Source organism: Oryx dammah, unplaced genomic scaffold, assembly GCF_014754425.2.
Source record: "Oryx dammah isolate SB20612 unplaced genomic scaffold, SCBI_Odam_1.1 HiC_scaffold_11077, whole genome shotgun sequence".
NCBI lineage: Eukaryota > Metazoa > Chordata > Mammalia > Artiodactyla > Bovidae > Oryx > Oryx dammah.
This window is the reverse complement of record NW_024080471.1, coordinates 6,040,614-6,059,914: the sequence shown is the minus strand read 5'-3', so window position 1 is coordinate 6,059,914 and position 19,301 is coordinate 6,040,614. Positions and strand designations below refer to the sequence as shown.

The window sequence follows — 19,301 nt, the reverse complement described above, 5'->3', positions numbered from 1 at the left end:
TTACTTTACAATATTGTAGTGGTTTTTGCCATACATTGACATGAATCAACCATAAATTAAAAATCCAGGTGCAGAACAGGGTGTATATTATGATTTATATTAAAGGGATAGAGAAAATGATGTATGTGTCTGTGTTTACACATGTGTAGAATGTTGTTGAAGAGAAACGCAAGAAACTGAATCTCTGTTGTTCTCTCTGGGGAAGGAAACTGGGTGACCAAGAACAGGAGTGGGGAGGGAAGCTTTCTCCTTTATACCTTTCTGTACCCCTTGAATTTTGAATAACAGATTCTTGAAATAATAGATAGGCAATAATAGACTCTTGTTAATAATCTTAGCTTCAGAACAGAAACAATGATTATCTAGACTTGCACTGTCCAGTAGAACTTTCATGTTCCATGTCTACACCATCCAACATAGCCGCCACTAGTCCTGTGTAGCTTTTGAGCACTTGAAAGTTGTGTCTTGTACAGCTGGGGGACTAAAATTTTAATTTCCTTTAATTTTAATTAATTATATTTAAATAAGTGTATCAGTGGCTATCGTATTGGTTAGGTGCAGATCTAGAGCATATGACTTAGGGTATCTCTCTGTTTAGACCAGAATAAAGTTTAGGTGTGTTTTGGGAGAAATAATCATTAGTTTAGGCTCTCACAGTAACATTTATTATTGTAAATCTAAGAAAATACCTACATTTTCTTTTTACCCTAGAATTTAATGCCATCACATGTTTCTTTTTAAAAATTTATTTTATTGAAGTAGAGTTGATTTGCAATGTTGTGTTAATTTCTTCTGTACAGGAGAGTGATTCAGTTATACGTATATATTCATTCTTTTTCATGTTCTTTTCCACTGTGATTTATCACAGGATATTGAATATAGTTCCCTGTGCTATATACAGTTAGGACCTTCTTCTTTATTGATTCTGTGTATAATGGTTTGCATCTACTATCTAACCTTCCAATCCATCTCTCTCCTGACCCCTCCTGACCTCCTCCCCCTTGGCAACAACAAATCTGTTCCCTGTGTTTGTGAGTCTGTTTCTGTTTTGTGGATAAGTTAATTTGAGTCATATTTTAGATTCCACATATAAGTGATATCGTATGGAATTTGTCTTTCTCTTTCTGACTTACTTCACTTGGTATGATCATCTCTGAGTCCAAATATGCTGCAGCAAATTCCTTTCACATATTTCTTGAAATGACTGTTGGTCAAATTTGAAAATCCTTTTTATTACCCAGGAAAATCGTTTTAATGGAAACTCTGTCTTTTTGTACTCTAACTTGGAAAATGTCTATTGCTGAGAGGTTGATTTTCTTATCTGTAGCACAAACCCTATTTGTGTGTCTCCCTCCAGTGCAGTGCGCCAGGCACTTTGTTCTTGAGCCCAGCAGCTGTTGTGTGACAAGGGGACAGTTTGCATTCTTCTGGCAGCCAGCAGCTGCCAGAAGCATTTCTAATCTGGTTTTGGCAGGAAATAGTGCACAAGTGGAAGCCAAGTTAAAAGAAGCTTGAAAAATAAACAGAACGACTTCGGATACCCCTTAGTATATCATTCATATTTCTGCTTAATATTGCTCTGGTTATTTCTTAACTTGACTGGAATCTGAACCTTTCTAGGGCAGAGCTCTATCTAATTGTCTTTGAAATCTGAGGTCTAACCCAGGGCCTGGAATATGCCAGTAGGAGGTCACTATTATTAATTAGTCTTGCTATTATTATTAGTAGTAATGATTGACTATACTGCAAATTTGTTTAATTGATTCAGTTACTAGCTTAAAACTGTTGTTCATCCAGGATAAACTAGTTGTAGATAATTAGTGATTATGAGTCCCTCTTTTCTTCCCCTTCCTACTACACGGTGTCTCCCACCGTCTGCTCTAAAGTATGACATTTTGAACATTCTGTAAGGATTATTTATTCATCTGTTCTGTAAGTACATGGATTTTTCTTGTACGCACATCCTAATTTAATCTGTCTTTCTTACAGAGTAAGAGGTTTTCAGAAGGCAAGGGCATCGGTGTAAAAATTTTTTAAAAAATTTTTATCATTTTTTTATTGGAGTGTAGTTGATTTACTAACTAACAGGTATACAGCACAGAGATTCAGTTATATGTGTGTGTGTGTGTGTGTGTGTGTGTACAAACTTCCCCAGTGGCTCAGCTGTAAAGAATCTGCCTGCAGTGAGGAGATGCAGCTTCGATCCCTAAGTGGGGAAGATCCCCTGGAGGAGGAAACGGCAACCCACTCCAGTATTCTTGCCTGGAAAATCCCATGGACAGAGGAACCTGGTGGGCTACAGTCCATGGGGTTGCAAAGAGTTGGACACAACTGAAGTGACTGGGCACAGCATGGTTCCTTCATGCAGTGCTTTGAGGAGGATATATACGTGTATGTGTATATATATATATATATATATATATATATTCTTTTTCAGATTCTTTTCCATTATACGTTATTACAAAATGTTGAATATAGTTCCCTGTGCTATATTGTAGGTCCTTATTGGTTATCCACTTACATATAGTAGTGTGTATATGTTAATTCCAAAAGTAGTACCTGTTTGAACAAAAATTCCTCAAGTGGTTAGACCAAATAAATGACTTCCTTTCCTTTGTCTCTAAAGAGGAAATGCTACTTATATCGTGCCTTTGGGCTGCAAATCATTCTTTCTCTCCAGTTCCCAGATGCCCCTGCCTCCTCTGGCCCAGAAGGTGTGAGATGCTGGGTGTGGTCCACACAGGGGCGCTGGGTGTGGACAGAGCTGTGCTCAGCATTGTTTGCCTTTGTTGCAGACCTTTACTGCCTGGTGCAACTCCCACCTCAGGAAAGCTGGCACTCAGATTGAGAACATCGAGGAAGATTTCCGGAATGGCCTTAAGCTCATGCTACTTTTGGAAGTCATCTCAGGTGAGTCTTAAACATTTTTCGTAGGTGTTATACCCAGTTTGTCTGAGCAGTAGATATGTATGCATCTGGTTTTTGTTTTTTTTTTTTAAACTCCCTTTGAACCTGGCTGGGCAAGAACATGGTATTATTGGCAAAGAAAACTTTCCAAAGAGCAATCTGTCTGGAGTTATTTTTCTCTTCTAAAAGAGGAGCAAATTCTGTTTAAAATGGACTTATTAAAATAATGTTTCTGCCACCCACCTCGAAACAGAATGAGAGAGAGAAAATGACATTTATATAACTCCTCACCAGGCTGCCCTGTCCAGGTTTAGTCCAGCTAGCGTGTATTCCAAAAATTGTCTTTCATGCCAAAAGCCAGTGTACACATTGGCTTAACTCTGCAAACAGGAGTCAAAGTTTCTGAGGGGTTATGCCTTGCCCTGAATGTCAGCTAGGTGGTTTAGACATTAGACTGGAGAATGGATGAAGGCAGGGCTGCCCTGATCCGGGTATCCCCATACTCCCGTGTCTGAGATGAGCCCTGCAATTTGAATGAGGCTTCCTAACTTCTTCTCATAGCTGGTCAGCGACTCCAGTTGCTGCGGGGGCCCCAGCCAGCTGCTCTCTAACTTATTTAAACATTGGCTCATAGACCAAACAAGGCTGTCCCAGCAGGTCTGAAAAGCATATGGACTTCATAGTACAGCCTCTGCTCTGGTCCATTTCATCTTGAAAGTACTGTGATTTACAGAAACTAGAGACACACGAGGAACGGTCAGAGAATGATTTTTGTTTAAGGAGGACGTGTACTCTGAATTTTGTCATCTTGATTCCGCATCAAGGGGCTCTTTTCTCTGTGTCTACACGATTCTCTCTTCACCCGACAGGGGAAAGGCTGCCCAAACCTGACCGAGGAAAAATGCGATTCCACAAAATCGCTAATGTCAACAAAGCCTTGGATTACATAGCCAGCAAAGGCGTGAAGCTGGTGTCCATCGGGGCAGAAGGTAAATGCAGTGTGATGGGAAAGGGCACCAACCTCCCCATAGGGCAGTGGGCCTGCAGCTGGTTGCCTTCTTCCCTGCCCGTTCCCTCCCACCATCTCCTGTGTCAGCCTCTTTGCCAAGCTCTGGATACGTGAACAGGAGACAAGGCTCTAAGGCTGTTTGAAAAGAACAGAGTCAAATAGAGCTGATACTTTCCCCTCGTATATTAAGCTTTTAACTTATTAGCTGTATTGATTTAGTGCTTATTTTTAACATTGACATGAAACAAAGATGGCTTCTTTTTTTGGGCATTTATCTTGAGAACACAGCGTCTAGACTTTAAGAAGATATTGTCATTTTCCCAATGATCTTATTGTTCTAGGATGTGATAACTTAGGATGTGATTTGAACTTCGTGCATTTGTGTGTGTGTGTGTGTGTGTGTGTGCTCAGTCATGTCCGACTCTTTGCAACCCCATAAACTGTAGCCCACCAGGTTCCTCTGTCCATGGAATTTTCTAGGCAAGAATACTGGAGTGGGTTGCCACTTCCTTTTCCAGGGGGTCTTCCCGACCCAGGGATTGAATCTACATCACCTGCATGGTCAGGCAGATTCTCTATCACTGAGCCTCCTGGGAAGCCTTAATATATTTTTAGAGGGTGTCAGGTTCAGAACTAGACAATCCATCTCCTGACCCTAAACATGGTCCTAAAGTAAACTGCTTTCGAAAATTGGATCCCAAAGATTACAGATGGGGAATTTTGAAGTGTGTCCGTATTCCACTGGCAATCAAAAAGGCCCAACTGAGATAACCGTGGCAAGGCTGACAGACATGGCAACGTGGGCTGGACAAAACTGCTCTTTGAAAAATATCATGGCTTGAAGATTATGGCTGGAGGAACTGAGGTGATCAGCAGTGAAAAGAGTCAGAACATGTGACATTCCTTAAAAAATACTTTTAATTTGAATAATTTTTCTTATATTATACATAATAAAAAGAAACTCTTAATGCTTTGTGCAGAAAAACGAATAGAGTCAGACTAATCATCTGAAGGAGAAAGAGCTTATACAGCCCAGTGAGTTTTTTTAAAAATTGGAGTATAATTGCTTTACAGTGTTGTGTTAGTTTCTGCCATCAGTTCAGTTCAGTCGCTCAGTCTTGTCCAACTCTTTGCAACCCCATGAATCGCAGCACGCCTGGCCTCCCTGTCCATCACCAACTCCCGGAGTTCACTCAGACTCACGTCCATCGAGTCAGTGATGCCATCCAGCCATCTCATCCTCTGTCGTCCCCTTCTCCTCCTGCCCCCAATCCCTCCCAGCATCACAGTCTTTTCCAATGAGTCAACACTTCGCATGAGGTGGCCAAAGTACTGGAGTTTCAGGTTTAGCATCATTCCATCAATCCCAGGGCTGATCTCCTTCAGAAGGGACTGGTTGGATCTCCTTGCAGTCCAAGGGACTCTCAAGAGTCTTCTCCAACACCACAGTTCAAAAGCATCAATTCTTCGATGTTCAGCTTTCTTCACAGTCCAACTCTCACATCCATACATGACCACGGGAAAAACCATAGCCTTGACTAGACAGACCTTAGTCTGCAAAGTAATGTCTCTGCTTTTCAATATGCTCTCTAGGTTGGTCATAACTTTTCTCCCAAGGAGTAAGCGTCTTTTAATTTCATGGCTGCAGTCACCATCTGCAGTTTGGAGCCCCCCCAAAATAAAGTCTGACACTGTTTCCACTGTTTCCCTATCTATTTGCCATGAACTGATGGGACCGGATGCCATGATCTTCGTTTTCTGAATGTTGAGCTTTAAGCCAACTTTTTCGCTCTCCAGTTTCACTTTGATCAAGAGGCTCTTTAGCTCCTCTTCCCTTTCTGCCATCAGGGTGGTGCCATCTGCGTGTCTGAGGTTGCTGATACTTCTCCCGGCGGTCTTGCTCCCACACCAGTGTGGATCAGCTGTATGCATACATAGATCCCCTCCCTCCTGAGCCCCCCTTTCCCTCTCCGCATCCCACCCCTTTAGGTCATCACAGAGCACTGAGCTGAGCTCCCTGTGCTATACAGCAGCTTCTTTCCACTAGCTACGTGTAGTGTATATATGTCAGCGCTGTTCTCTTAGTTCATCCTACTGCCTTCTTCCCCTGCTGTGTGCACAAGTCTGTTCTCTATATCTGCATCTGTGTTCCTGCTCTGAAAATGGATTCATTCGTACCATCTTTGTAGATTGCATATATATGCATTAATAGATGATATTTGTTTTTCTCTTTCTGACTTACCTCATTCTGTATAACATACTTTAGGTTCATCACTATGCTGACTCAATTTCATTCCTTTTTATGACCGAGTAATAGTCCCTTGTAAATGTGTGAATGTGAAGTTGCTCAGTGGTGTCCAACTCTTCACGACCCCATGGACTGTAGCCTGCCAGGCTCCTCTGTCCATGGGGATTCTCCAGGAAAGAATACTGGAGTGGGTTGCCATTTCCTTCTCCAGGAGATCTTCCTGACCCAGGGATCCAACCTGGGTCTCCTGCATTGTAGGCAGACTCTTTACCCTCTGTGCCACCAGGGAACTTCATACAACTTTTCTATCTATTCATCTGTCAGTGGACATCTAGGTTGCTTCCATGTCCTGGCTGTTGTAAATAGTACTGCAGTGAACACTGGGATACATGTGTTTTTTTTAAATTATGGTTTCCTCAGCCCAGTGACTCTTAATAAGAACTAATAAGAAGGATCTCCATTATCTATAGGAGATTAGGAGTCCTGGTGAGTCTAGCGGGAGCTGAGACTACCTTGCCATTCATTTATTTTGCAACTGAATCCGATAGCCTGCCAACTGGGGAGCTTGAGAAGAAGAATCAGAGTAAAGATGAGTCTGTGTTCTCTGTGTTTGATCATTTAGAACCTTAGCACATCTAGTCTTTAAACCTGGGAAATCCCTGGGTGGTTTTCAGTGACTTTGCATATGCAAGATCTATGCTCATTATTAACTTAGAATTTATTTAAACTGGAGACATTTGGTTATGAATACCACATTTATAACTAGACAGGCTACGACACTTACAAAAACGGAAACTGGTCTTTCCATATGTTATTTTCCAATAGCTCTGAAGTCAAAACTTATACACGACTCATAGGAAAACTTTCTGTACTGATTATATTACCTTTAACCTCATTTTTTGTCGTTTTTTCTTACCTAAAGAAATTGTTGATGGCAACGTGAAGATGACGCTGGGTATGATTTGGACCATTATCCTGCGCTTTGCTATTCAGGATATTTCAGTTGAAGGTAAAAGACTGGGGTAAAAAGCTGATAGACACTTAGAATAAAATTGAGTTGATAAGTCAAGTTTGAATAGAGTTTTGTAAAACTGAACAGTCACTTACATGATTGAATGAAAGATGCCTGAGTTGGGTTTTCACGAGTTTTCTATTTGTATGAAAAAAAAAAAAAGACCCCAGCACTGCTGTTTCATTCATGGGGGTGGAATCATTTAGGAAAAGATGAGCACATGTTCAGAACAGAAGTTGCTTTTTTAAATGAGTATTTTTTTGAGCTTCTTTATGGCTTATTATACTTGTCGGTTCATGATTATAACAGTTCTTTAGGCTTCACAGCTTGAAACCCTTTTTTTTCCCAAATGCGAAAAGATAATCAATTGAAATCTGTTTGTGCATTCCGTAGTTCATTTTTAACTTCCTCTCTCTTTTATCCTTCACTCCCTCCCCCCTCTTGTTTTTTAAAAAACAAAATCTCTATTATCATTCTGTCTTTCAGCCCAGTAGCTGTTCCACTGTTGTAATATAATCCCAATCCTTGGCCCTGCCACTGAAGATGCAACTCTTTAGTCTTTTACGCCCACTGCATTCCCAAATATTTTGATGAATTCAACACTGTCAAAAGTGTCAAACTGACGTTCTTAAAATTAGAACTTGGCTTATTTAGCACTTGAATCTCAAAATGCATAGCTGCACATCATACTTACGGGTGGTCTCACTTGTTCAGCCTTCTCCAAGTTTGTCACCTAACAGATAACCAGGCACCTGAATGGTAAGGGCCAAGAGCATTGTTGATAATTCTGTCTAGGAATTTCTCTAAAGATAAAACTAAGATATAATGATATTAAAGCCTCAATAATTCAGGCCCAGGAATAGCAGCCAGCTTGAATTTATTGAGTCTGAATTTGAAAACTTTCATACAGTGGACTTTTTAAAAGAAATATTTATCTATTTGACTGTGTCGTGTCTTAATTGTGCATTAGGGATCTTCAGTGCAGACACGTGGACTCTCTAGTTTTGGTACATGGGGTCTGGAGCATCTGCGCTCCATAGTGGAAGCTCTCGGGCTTAGTTTCTCTGTGGCATGGGGGATCTTAGGTCCCTGACCAGGGATCAAACCCATAACCCCTGCATTGCAAGGCAGATTCTTGACCACTGAACCTCCAGGAAGTCCCTCATACAGTGTACTCTTGTTAAAGTACATTCCTTTTAGATGCTTTTAAAAAGTTCCTGCTTTGTTAAGAAAGTATAATTTGTAATCATTTACTCAATTTTATATACTTCTACATTTAAATATTTAAGCAGTTGAGCCCACTTTGTAGAACAAGTTAAAAAATCTTGTTCACATCATTGCATTTACTACACTAGCAAATCCTTTTCCCACAGATATTACAGAGGTGAACTTGACCTCAGGTTTTTCTGATTGGTTACATTTTAAGTTACTGATAATAGTAATTGAAAACTTACTTCTGTTTCAAATGTAACTATGAATGGTATGATCCAATAGAGGTTTCCCCCAAATTATTATCAATGTGCGCAAGATAAGGTAATCAAATCATAGTTTTTTTGGTAAAACACATCATGATAGAAAGATTTTCAAATGACTAGGAAATAAACATTCAGAAGTGTGATTTCACTGGCAAAGTGCTTAAATCTCTTCAAACAGAAGTCTTTTATTATCCTACACAGTGGATAGTTTGCTAATTTATTTTTTAATTTGTTTAACTTTCATGGAGTCATTTCTTAAATACCTCACTTGATTTCTGTAAGTGTACAGAAAAATTGTCTAATTTATTTAAATGACCCCTATTATGTAGAAAAAGACATTGTTATTTAGACGGAATTCTTTGAGAAGCCACTGTCCATCAGCAGAAATGATGGGCCTCTTCTAAGAAGGAAAATGAGAGGTTGCCGTATCTGCTGCTGAGGGCAGTGCAGAGATGCCCGAGTAATGCAGTTCCTTGGTGTGTCCTGTGGCTGTTCACGATGGAATGGCAGATGACGCTACCTGTTTATAGCATGCTTTGTATGCCCACCGTCAGGGTTTTCTGTGGGGACTTTTTAGGTTTAACCTTCACCTCCAGGGGGTGAGGTATACCTTAGTCGTGTACTATTTGGCACAGGCTTGTAACCTTCCATTGAATGCCTCAAAATGAAATTGGGGTGAGAGAGAGTCAGCTTTGTTAAAGTAGCCAATTCAATAGGGAAAATACTTGCTTCAGCATTCATGGTCTAAGAGTGTTCAGACATATTCAAACAGAAATTAGGTTAAACTCATGGCTTTTCTTGCCTAGGGAATCCCGTGGATGGAAGGAGCCTGGCGGGCTACAATCCATGGGGCCGCAGAGAGTCAGACACAACTTAGTGACTAAACAATAATGATTTACAAAATGACTTACAAATCTAAGGTTAAGGGACTTCCCTGGTAGTCTAGCAGTTAAGACTTTCCCTTCCAACGCAGGCGGTACAGTTTCAATCCCTAGTTGGGGAGCTAACATCCCCTGCCTTGGGGCCAAGCAAACCAAAACAAAACAGAAGCAATGTTGTAACAAATTCAATAAAGACTTTAAACATAGTGTACCTCAAAAAATCTTTAAGGAAAATCATAAATCTAAATGTAAGTGGCAGTTATAAGATTGTATTAATCTACTTTCCATATGTTTACTTACCTAAGTTTTTAAAAAAAATTTTTATTGAAGTATACTTGCTTTACAGAATTTTGTTGTTTTCTGTCAAACCTCAACATGAATCAGCCATAGGTATACATATATCCCCTCCCTTGTGAACCTCCCTCCTGTCTCCCTCCCCATCCCACCCCTCCAGGTTGATACAGAGCCCCTGTTTGAGTTTCCTGAGTCATACAGCAAATTCCTATTGACTCCCTATTTTACATACGGTAATGTGAGTTTCCATGTTACTCTTCCCATACATCTCACCCTCTCCTCCCCTCTCCCCATGTCCATAAGTCTATTCTCTATGTCTGTTTTTCCATAGCTGCCCTGTGAATAAATTCTTCAGTACCATTTTTCTAGATTTTGTCTTTGTGTGTTAGAATACAATATTTTAAAATGTGGAACACTTCACAGATTTTCGTGTCATTCGTGCGCAAGGGCCATCCTAACCTTCTCTGTATCATTCCAATTTTAGTATATGTGCTGCTGAAGTGGGCACTAACCTAAGTTTTATTTAAAGTTTATTTTAAAAGTTTGGATTATCTCCTCCTATTGTACTTTTTCTTACTAATTCCATTGGCTAGAACCCCAAAAGCAGGCTGTTATGTCTGTAGCAGAACAGCTAGCCACAGAGTGCCATGTATCAATATCTGTATGAATTAATATTTCAATAAAGTCTTAGAACTTTCAGTCTTTTTTCTTAACAGGAATTTTTTATTAACAAGAGACATGATCAGGAACCATTCAAATTATTCTTGGAGCACATGAAATTTGGGGGGTTGTGTTGTTTCACCTGGATTATGGGTCAAAGAAAAGCCTGAACTAGAAGTGGGAACTTTAGAGAAGTAATTATAGAATACTTATCTTGATTTGAAAAAGTCAACTTCATACTGAAATGGAAGGCCAAGGCCCAATTTTGAATAAGAGTCCACAAGTTCAGGTTTTGAGGAGCTGTTTGGATGTATGAAACTTTGGGTCCTCTAAGAAGCAAGTGTCAAGATGGTGTTAGAAGCTGTCATAACCTGTTCAGGCTGCCATACAAAATACCATAGCCTGGGTGGCTTAACAGAAATTTATTTGGCTGAAAGTGCAAGATCAGGTTGCCAGCATTGCTAGTTTCTAGTGGGGGCTCTCTTCTTGGCTTGTAGATGGCTGCCTTCTCTGTGTGTCTTCACATGGCAGAGAAAAAGAGGGAAGGGAGAAAGACAGGTGGGAAGAGAAAGACAGAGAGAGACAACAGAGAGCTTGCTCATCTTATAAGGGCACTAATCCCATCATGAGGGCCCTACCCTCATGACCTCATCTAACCCTAATCACCTTGCAAAGGCTCCATCTCTAACTACCATCACATTGGTGGTTAGGGCTCCAACCCATGAGTTTGAGGGGGACACAGACATTCAGTTGGAGAAGGCAATGGCACCCCACTCCAGTACTCTTGCCTGGAGAATCCCATGGACGGAGGAGCCTGGTGGGCCACAGTCCATGGGGTCGCTAAGAGTCGGACATGACTGAGCGACTTCACTTTCACTTTTCACTTTCATGCATTGGAGAAGGAAATGGCAACCCACTCCAGTGTTCTTGCCTGGAGAATCCCAGGGACGGGAGAGCCTGATGGGCTGCCGTCTATGGAGTCGCACAGAGTCGGACACGACTGAAGCCCCTTAGCAGCAGACATTCAGTGGAGAAGGAAATGGCAACCCACTCCAGTATTCTTGCCTGGAGAATCTCATGGACAAAGGAGCCTGGTGGGCTACAGTCCATGGGGTTGCAAAGAGTCAGACATGACTGAGTGACTAACACGCGCACACACACACACAGACATTCAGTGCATAGCAGAAATGCTAGAAATTTGTTGGAGGAAATGCCTGTGGAGGAAAAGATAAGGGGAAGCAGTAGATGGCAGGGCGCCTTCAGGCCTAGTGCCTGGCTGACACTTGTGCTGTGGAGAGAAGGACTTGAGAAAGAAAAATCTCATTCTGCAGAGTGGTCCTCAGGCAGGTTTAGCTGGGCTGATGGGGAGTCCCTCAGCCTCAGTTGCTCTCAGAGGAGTCCCACTTGTGGCAGGAATGGCCCCACTCTGGTGCCCCTCCCTTGCTCAGCTTGGGGCTGGAGTAGCCCTGAAGAAGTGTGTCCTCAGGGGGATGCAGGGGTGGATTCAGAGAGTGGCAGCTGGGACATCAGTTCTGTGCTGTGTTCCCAGCAGTGAGACATCTAAGCAGTGTCTTCATGGCTGTTGCAGCAAGGTGGCTGTTGTTCTTGTTTTGCCACACTGTGTGGCACACGGGATCTTAGTTCTCCAACTAGAGATGGGACCTGAGCCGCCTGCAGTGGACGTGTAGTCTCAACCCCTGGAATACCAGGAAATTCCCAACAGTGGTTGGTTTTTTTTTTTTCCCCACCTTGGTCAGAACCCCAGTGGCCAAATATGGAATTTGCCAATAAAAACCTTTAAGTATTTTTAAATCACTGAGGGAGTATAGAAGGGAATACATTTCAGACACAGTGGCCTCTCTGAATTCCATTTACTTAAGAATATACGTTTCAAATGAGATCATTGACAGGTTGTGTGTATGTGTTAGTCGCTCAGTCGTGTCCGACTCTTTGCGACCCCATGGACTGTAGCCCCCTGGCTCCTCTGTCCATGGGATTCTCGAGGCAAGAATACTGGAGTGGGTTGCCATTTCCTTCTCCAGGCAATGACAGGTTAGTTAAGTTATAAATTATAGACATTAAAAAAATTTTTTTTCATCAGAAAGGTAAGTTACCAGTACCCACGATGTCTGGTTTGGTATTCATTATGTCATACCTTGTTGTTGCTTCTATATTATCCTTTTTAAGCCCCTTCAAGGGGCATCAGAAGTCGGTCCCTGGGAAGAGGGTTCCAGCCCCTCTCCTCTTGCAGAGGTGATGTCTTTGGTGATGGGCCCTCTAGGAAGTCTCTTTTAACAAGTGACAAGAACTTGGGTGAGTGACGGGTAAGGGTGAACTCTTTCTCTTGGCTATCATTACAGAAACCTCTGCCAAAGAAGGCCTGCTACTTTGGTGTCAAAGGAAGACCGCTCCTTATAGAAATGTGAACATTCAGAACTTCCATACCAGGTGAGCAACCAGGGCCCTGGGGTCCTTATATGCCCTCTGGAATATGAGTGGACAGGGGGAACAGTGTTTATTTATTTCAGTGTCTCTTCCTGTCTGTGGGCGTTTTCTGTATGTAATAGAACTCAGGCTCTGGACTGATTGATGCTTAGGGTCCCACTGGGGAAAACACGGGATCCAGGCTAGGGAGACTGGTACTGTTCGTGAGCATCATGCAGGGATACGGCAGGGATGGCTTCTCAGGGACAAGGAGAGATTGAACTAGGGTCTGCATACCCCATGTACGAGGTCCACCCTGTCCCTCTTGTCTGAAGGGCCCAGAAGATGCTTCGTCAGTCAGCTTTGTAGGCTGGGATTGGAGAAAAGTAGAAAAGGCCTGTTTGGAAAACTATAGGGAGCTGAATGAAGGCGATCCAGAAGTGACGGGAGAGTGTGATTTCTGTCCCTTGCTTCAGTCTTTCCTTTTGCCAGATGTTTATGTGATAGGGATACCCGTGAATATAAATGGGTCCCTAGCGCTCGTAGATCAGAAAAAAGAAATGAAGGATACAGATGAGCCCCCAGGACCAACTGGGGAGGTTCATGCAGGGAGATAAGTAGTATTAGGTGACCTGAGTGCGTACAGGTGAGGAGAATCCTTGCTGTTCCTACAACAAGCTGTCAGGATGAGAGGGCCTGGAAAGGCTGGGACCTGCTGGGTGAATGTCAAGAGGCCCAGTCTGGCCTTCCACTTACCTTCTTTTCTTCCTCTGGCCCAAAATGGGCCTGAGCCTTTCAACAGTGTAGCCCCTGGGGTCTCCTTCTTCCCCACCCTTCAAGGCACAGGACTCCCGCTCCTGGTCTTCAGTGACCCTGCTGCTCGTCACCAGGGAGCTCATAGCCTTGAGGGTGTCTGGGAACACAGTGGTGTCTTTGGGCAGAGCGGAAATCCAGACTCTCCCAGCTAAGTCCTTCAAGTGCTTACACATCATTGCCTTAAAACAAACAAACAAACAAAGCAATAATAGAAAAGAACCCTATGAAGAAGGATAGGGGAGAGTGTAGGATTTCGGAGTGCAGGATTTCGGAGTGTACTAAGGAGCGTGCTCTTGGAGGAAAGTGTGTCCTGGGCGTTTCAGGGTGGACTGTCCTGGTGTCTGTCTGTTGGGACGACTCCAGGGACTTGGAAGAGAGAGAGAGAGGAGGAAGCCAGACCTGCCAGGCCCTGAGTGGGGAGAGGGGCACTGGTGGGGGGAGCATCTTCCCTCCGTCCCTGCTGGTTCTCCCAGCACAGAACTGACCAGCACAGGAGAAGCGCGGCAGGCAGGGAGTCCCAGGCAAGGCTAAGCCTGAAGCCGTAGATGGAATCGAGACTAGTAAGAGGGTGGCAGTCCTCGGCAGACCCCAGGAGAGAAATGAGTATTCCCTGGGAAGGGGCCACGGGGTCACTGGGTGGGGGAGTGAGGGAGGTACCTGGGGCTCCGGGTCCCAAATTCCAGGCCAACATATGACCAAGCGCAGACCCTTGCCGCTGCTGCCGCCGCCTCTCCATTAACCCGAGTTCCTGTTCCTCCCGACTGTGACTGTCATGCAGCTGGAAAGACGGCCTTGGACTCTGTGCGCTCATCCACAGACACCGGCCCGACCTCATTGACTACTCAAAGCTGAACAAGGTCATTTGGGGGGTCCGGCATGCTGTGTCCACCCTGCCCCCAGCATGTCGTCTGAGACTGAGCCCGTTGGCCCTGAACTCACACCAGCACCCAGGCTGCTGCCAGTATGCCCTCCCGGCTGGCCCTGCGAGGGGTGAGGACAGGAAGGGTGGCCGGGAGCCTGCTCACCCGTCATTTTAGGGCAGGACAAGACCCAGAGCCAAGTCACATTTTGGCCCACATTACGATGTTTGTTGTATCGGCTTGATTTACTATGAAAGCTTTATATATGTTTCTTAGAGATTTTACTTTCCCAGATTGAAAATATGGGAAGTGAAGTATCTATTTGGGGAAGGAGATGCAGATACCCCAAACCTTGTTTTTAAATTCCTTTTATCTTTTCTGAAGGATTTAGTTGCTGACCTATTTACTCAGAGTTGATTAACTTGTTTCTCACACAAGAGATGCTTGATAATTACCTTGCTATTGATGTAGGGTGTTAGTTGCACCCCTAGAAAAGAGGTTTGGGGGATTTTTGTTCTTTTCTTTTCAAAAGTTTTTATTTTTTTCAGCTTAGGAAAGTTTCATTCTCCTTTTAAGCTTAAGCTTTTATTGCGCTTGAGTTTCAAATAGTCTGAATTCTTTCTTTAAAATAGTTTGCGCATATGATCTGTGATGGAAAAAAGAAATCCTGCCCCCTTCTAAATCTTGCACTGGACAGTCTATCCGCCCAGGAATAAGGCCATGTAAAGACTTAAGATGCCCCATGACCATTCCTGCCAGGGCGTCCGGCACATTTGCCCCCGCTGCTGGTGTGCTTGGCTGGCCGTGCACCTCGAGTTGCTGTGTTGGGTGTGGAATCTGGTCTTTGCTGCATGCTTCTCTCACGGTGTGGCCCGTGGAGGGTGGGGTGGAAGAGTGTGCTGGCTTTGGCCCACTTGCAGTTGCCACATGCTCATCACCCTCCCCCCCGACCTGTCTTCACTGACCATAGGGTAGCATATGAAAAATGCACTTGTGTCCTAAAGGTGAGAACTGTGGTCTTCAGATGGAAGATTGCCGAAGGCAATGGGCAGCCAGAGTTTTTCAACTTCCCCAAATGTATACTCTATCCCAGAGTTATTCTGAAACGTAGAGACAGTGTATATTTTTTTCAGTTACTGTTTAGCTTATTTGCAAAATGAAGGAATTATACTAAAGAGACCTAACTTCATTAGCCGTTTATAAGGGTCAGTTTTTAGCGTTCAGTCGCTCAGTTGTGTCCGACTCTTTGCAGCCCCATAGACTGTAGCCTGCCAGCCTCCTCTGCCTACCAGGCTCCTCTGTCTGTGGAATTTTGCAAGCAAGAATACTAGAGTAGGTTGCCATTTCCATTACTCCAGGAGGTCTTCCCAACCATGGGCTTGAGCCTGAGTCTCTTGTGTCTCCTGCCTTGGCCGGCGGATTCTTTACCACTAACGCCACCTGGGAAGTTTTTATTACAAAAGGTCAATAGACATGTGGTAATTGGCCACCTATGATCAGTAAAAAAATGATAATAATTAACAATACCAGTTAATACTTTGATAAGCTCTAGATTAGGCTCTTAATAAGTATATATGTTTATTATGTCTGTATTAGTATGTGTCATGCATCTGGGTATTACTTTCAATATTAATACATATATTTTATGTATATTATACATATACAAGGGCTTCCCCGGTGGTTCAGCAATAAAGAATCTGCCTCCAGTGCAGGAGACAGGGGTTCAGTCCCTGGGTTGGGAAGATCCCCTCGAGGAGGGCATGGCAACCCACTCCAGTATTCTTGCCAGGAAAGTCCTGTGGACAGAGGATCCTGGCGGGCTATGGTCCATGGAGTTGCAAAGACTCAGATACAACTGAAGCCACTGAGCATACACGCACATACACGCACGAATGGTCTTGCAGTCTTCATAACGCACAGTCAACTATGTATGAAGTTGGTACTCTTATTATCCCAGATTTACAGATGAAGAAGAGGAGAATTTTGTAATTTGCCCAGGGTCACATACTAGTGGCTGAGCCAAGAAAACACTTAATTGCCATGTTTTATGTCAAGTCACACTCTCAGTGAGATACCAGTCACAGAGTCTCTGAATTATTGCTTTATTTTTAATGCTGAAATTTTTCTTCTGTGTTAAGAACAAAAAGAAACTTTTACTCATCTATTTTGGCTTTATAAAATTTGCATAAAATGTGCAGCTAAGACTCCCCTTATTATATGGCTGCTTTTAATAAAAGGATTATATGCTTTGTGAAGACAACATAGAATTGAAAAAACGTTTTGCCTGAAATGATAGTAAACTCTGAGAGGCCAGGAGGCTTGCTTTGGTTTCTTCCTTGAGCACTGAACGTCTTTGAAGCCTGCATGTTTTATATGTTTCACCATATCAAAGTGATCGTTCTCATTGCAAAACATTGCAGCTTCTGAAATGTTTAAGTGGCTTTGATGGTAAAGTTCATTATAGTCATCTCTGGACTAACATCACTTCTCATTTTTATTTTTCTGTATTAAATACTTCCCCATCCCATTTCAGATTCATGATACCTAATCTCTTTAGAAGATAAAAAGAAGAAATATTAAATACATCTTTTAATGTTTCAGTATTTCAGTTAAAAACTTCTGGTTAAATATACTTTGTTATGTTACATATATATTTATCCAGTTTTACTGTGGATGACAAACACAGTCATAAGAACAAAAATTTCTTCACAGTTTTCATTTACAATATTGTTTCTATGGTTTCTTTAATAATTTTATTTTTAAAATTTAATATTCTCCAAACCAAACTTTGGCTCTTTGTAGCCATGTTGTAGCAATATTTAGTGATCTAAAAGTTTCACCTAAACAGGCTAAAAGCAGAATTTTCTTGTATTTAAAACATAAATAAATGTAAAGTTAGTGTTGTACTAGTAAATATTCTCCATGACCACCTTTCAGATCTGGAAAAAATGTATGTTTCATGCTTCCTTTTGGAATCATCTAAATTTTTGTTATCAAGAGTTGGAAATAAATGCTAAGGTATCCAGGGTGTTTTTTTTCCCCCATTCCTGAGAAGATATCGCACAACTTTCCTCCCAGCCACACAGTATCTGTTCTCTCAGATTATTTGCTCACATTTTATAAAGTGTGCATGGATTGAGTAATTTTTATGTTATTTTTGATGTTTCTCTAAATGTTTGAAGTGTTTGGGAAAAAATAAGAAAGAAAATCTTATACTATTGTGGTTATGTATGGATGGGAAAGTTTCATCCCCAAAATGAGGCATATAAAAAAATATTCCTTAAGTGCTGTTCAAAAAAACATGTTAAAAAGCTGGTTATATTCTTTTCCATGCAGGATGACCCAATAGGAAATATCAACCTGGCCATGGAAATAGCAGAGAAGCACCTAGATATTCCCAAAATGTTGGATGCAGAAGGTGAGATGAAAATTGTGTTTACTGACTTACAGAAAATCTGTGGGCTCCCTATGTTACAGCCACACATGGGGACTTGTAAATTGTATAGTTAGCTTACATCTGAAGCACTGGGGTCCCTTAGAAGTTTCTGTCATTGGTCTCATAATTATTAGAATATTTCATGTGTAGGTAATTCAAAATTATATTTTAGAATCTTACTCAAAACCAAGCCAGCAGGACTATAGTGAAAGGAGTTGGTAAAAGGTTCAACTTTGGCAAAGAAATGGAATGCTTTGGTGTGTGATTTTCAATGGAAAGCTTCCTATCTTAATTTAATTTTTTAAACAACATAAAGTTACTTCTTTTTTTAACTACATAGGCAGAAATTTAACAAATAAATCTCCTTAAGCTTTAAGACTCCACAAGGGAAAAAAATCCTTCCCACTAGAAGTTATGGAATCACAGTGTAGGCTATAGAACAGTTAACCACCGTGTGCCTCTCAGACTTTCACGTTTCATCTTTAATTTGTTCGAGTTAAATTTAGTTTCGTTAGAGCTGGAACCTCTCAGTATGTTGCAGCTTAGCAGCCCTCATGCTGGGGACTGGTTTCAGTACTTTTCCTGCCCGTTTTGTGAGATGAGTTTGTGTGTTTTGCCCTGGCACAGCATTGAAAGTGCATACACATGGACACCATTCATTTACTTCTTTTCACTTACGCGTGAATCACTTCCCACTCAGCAGATACTTGATGAGCACCCACCATATACAAGACCCTGGAGATGCTGCAGGGGATGATGAGATGTGTAAGGCAGGGCCCAGCCCTCAAGGAATTTATATTACTGTGCTTGTTGTTAATCTTATTATTCTCTGTTGTGTTGCTTCTGCTAATTAGCATTGTTGGGGGGAAACGAAGAACTTAGTTCTAGTCAGTTGTCAATCTTCTGTTCTTCCTTATTTTTGGTGACTGTATCACGGCTGCCCTAACAAAATACCACTAAGTAGGTGACCTGAAACAACAGAAATTTATTCTCTCTTAGTTCTGTAAACTGTAACTCTGAAATCACGGTGTCGGCAGGGCTGTTCTCCCTCCAGAGTCTGTGGGGGAGGATCTCTTCTGGTTCTTCCAGCTTCTAGAAGCCCCAGGTGTTCTTCGGCTCCTTTTAGCATTGCTCCAGTTTCTTGACTGTCTTTACACGGCCATCTTCCCTCCGCGTCTGTTTCTATGTCTTTTTCCTCTTCCTAAAGGATACTGGTCACCGTGGATTAAGGGTGCGTCTTTCTCCAGCATGACCTCATCTTAACTTGATCACATCTGCA

General features: G+C 42.2%; 1 protein-coding gene and 1 non-coding gene across 2 annotated transcripts in view; one reads left to right on the top strand and one right to left on the bottom strand.

Annotated features, from left to right (window-relative positions):
• Positions 1-19,301, top strand: part of LOC120860478 (alpha-actinin-2) — a 77,939-nt gene that overhangs the window by 26,979 nt on the left and 31,659 nt on the right. The window contains exons 2-7 of the mRNA XM_040236298.1: positions 2,796-2,910; positions 3,777-3,896; positions 7,087-7,173; positions 12,847-12,934; positions 14,505-14,583; positions 17,923-18,004. Of these exons, the coding sequence (XP_040092232.1) occupies positions 2,796-2,910; positions 3,777-3,896; positions 7,087-7,173; positions 12,847-12,934; positions 14,505-14,583; positions 17,923-18,004 (571 nt within the window). The remainder of the gene's footprint in view (positions 1-2,795; positions 2,911-3,776; positions 3,897-7,086; positions 7,174-12,846; positions 12,935-14,504; positions 14,584-17,922; positions 18,005-19,301) is intronic.
• Positions 10,228-10,334, bottom strand: LOC120860517. The gene has a single exon (XR_005720346.1). It is a non-coding gene; the product is annotated as a U6 spliceosomal RNA (small nuclear RNA).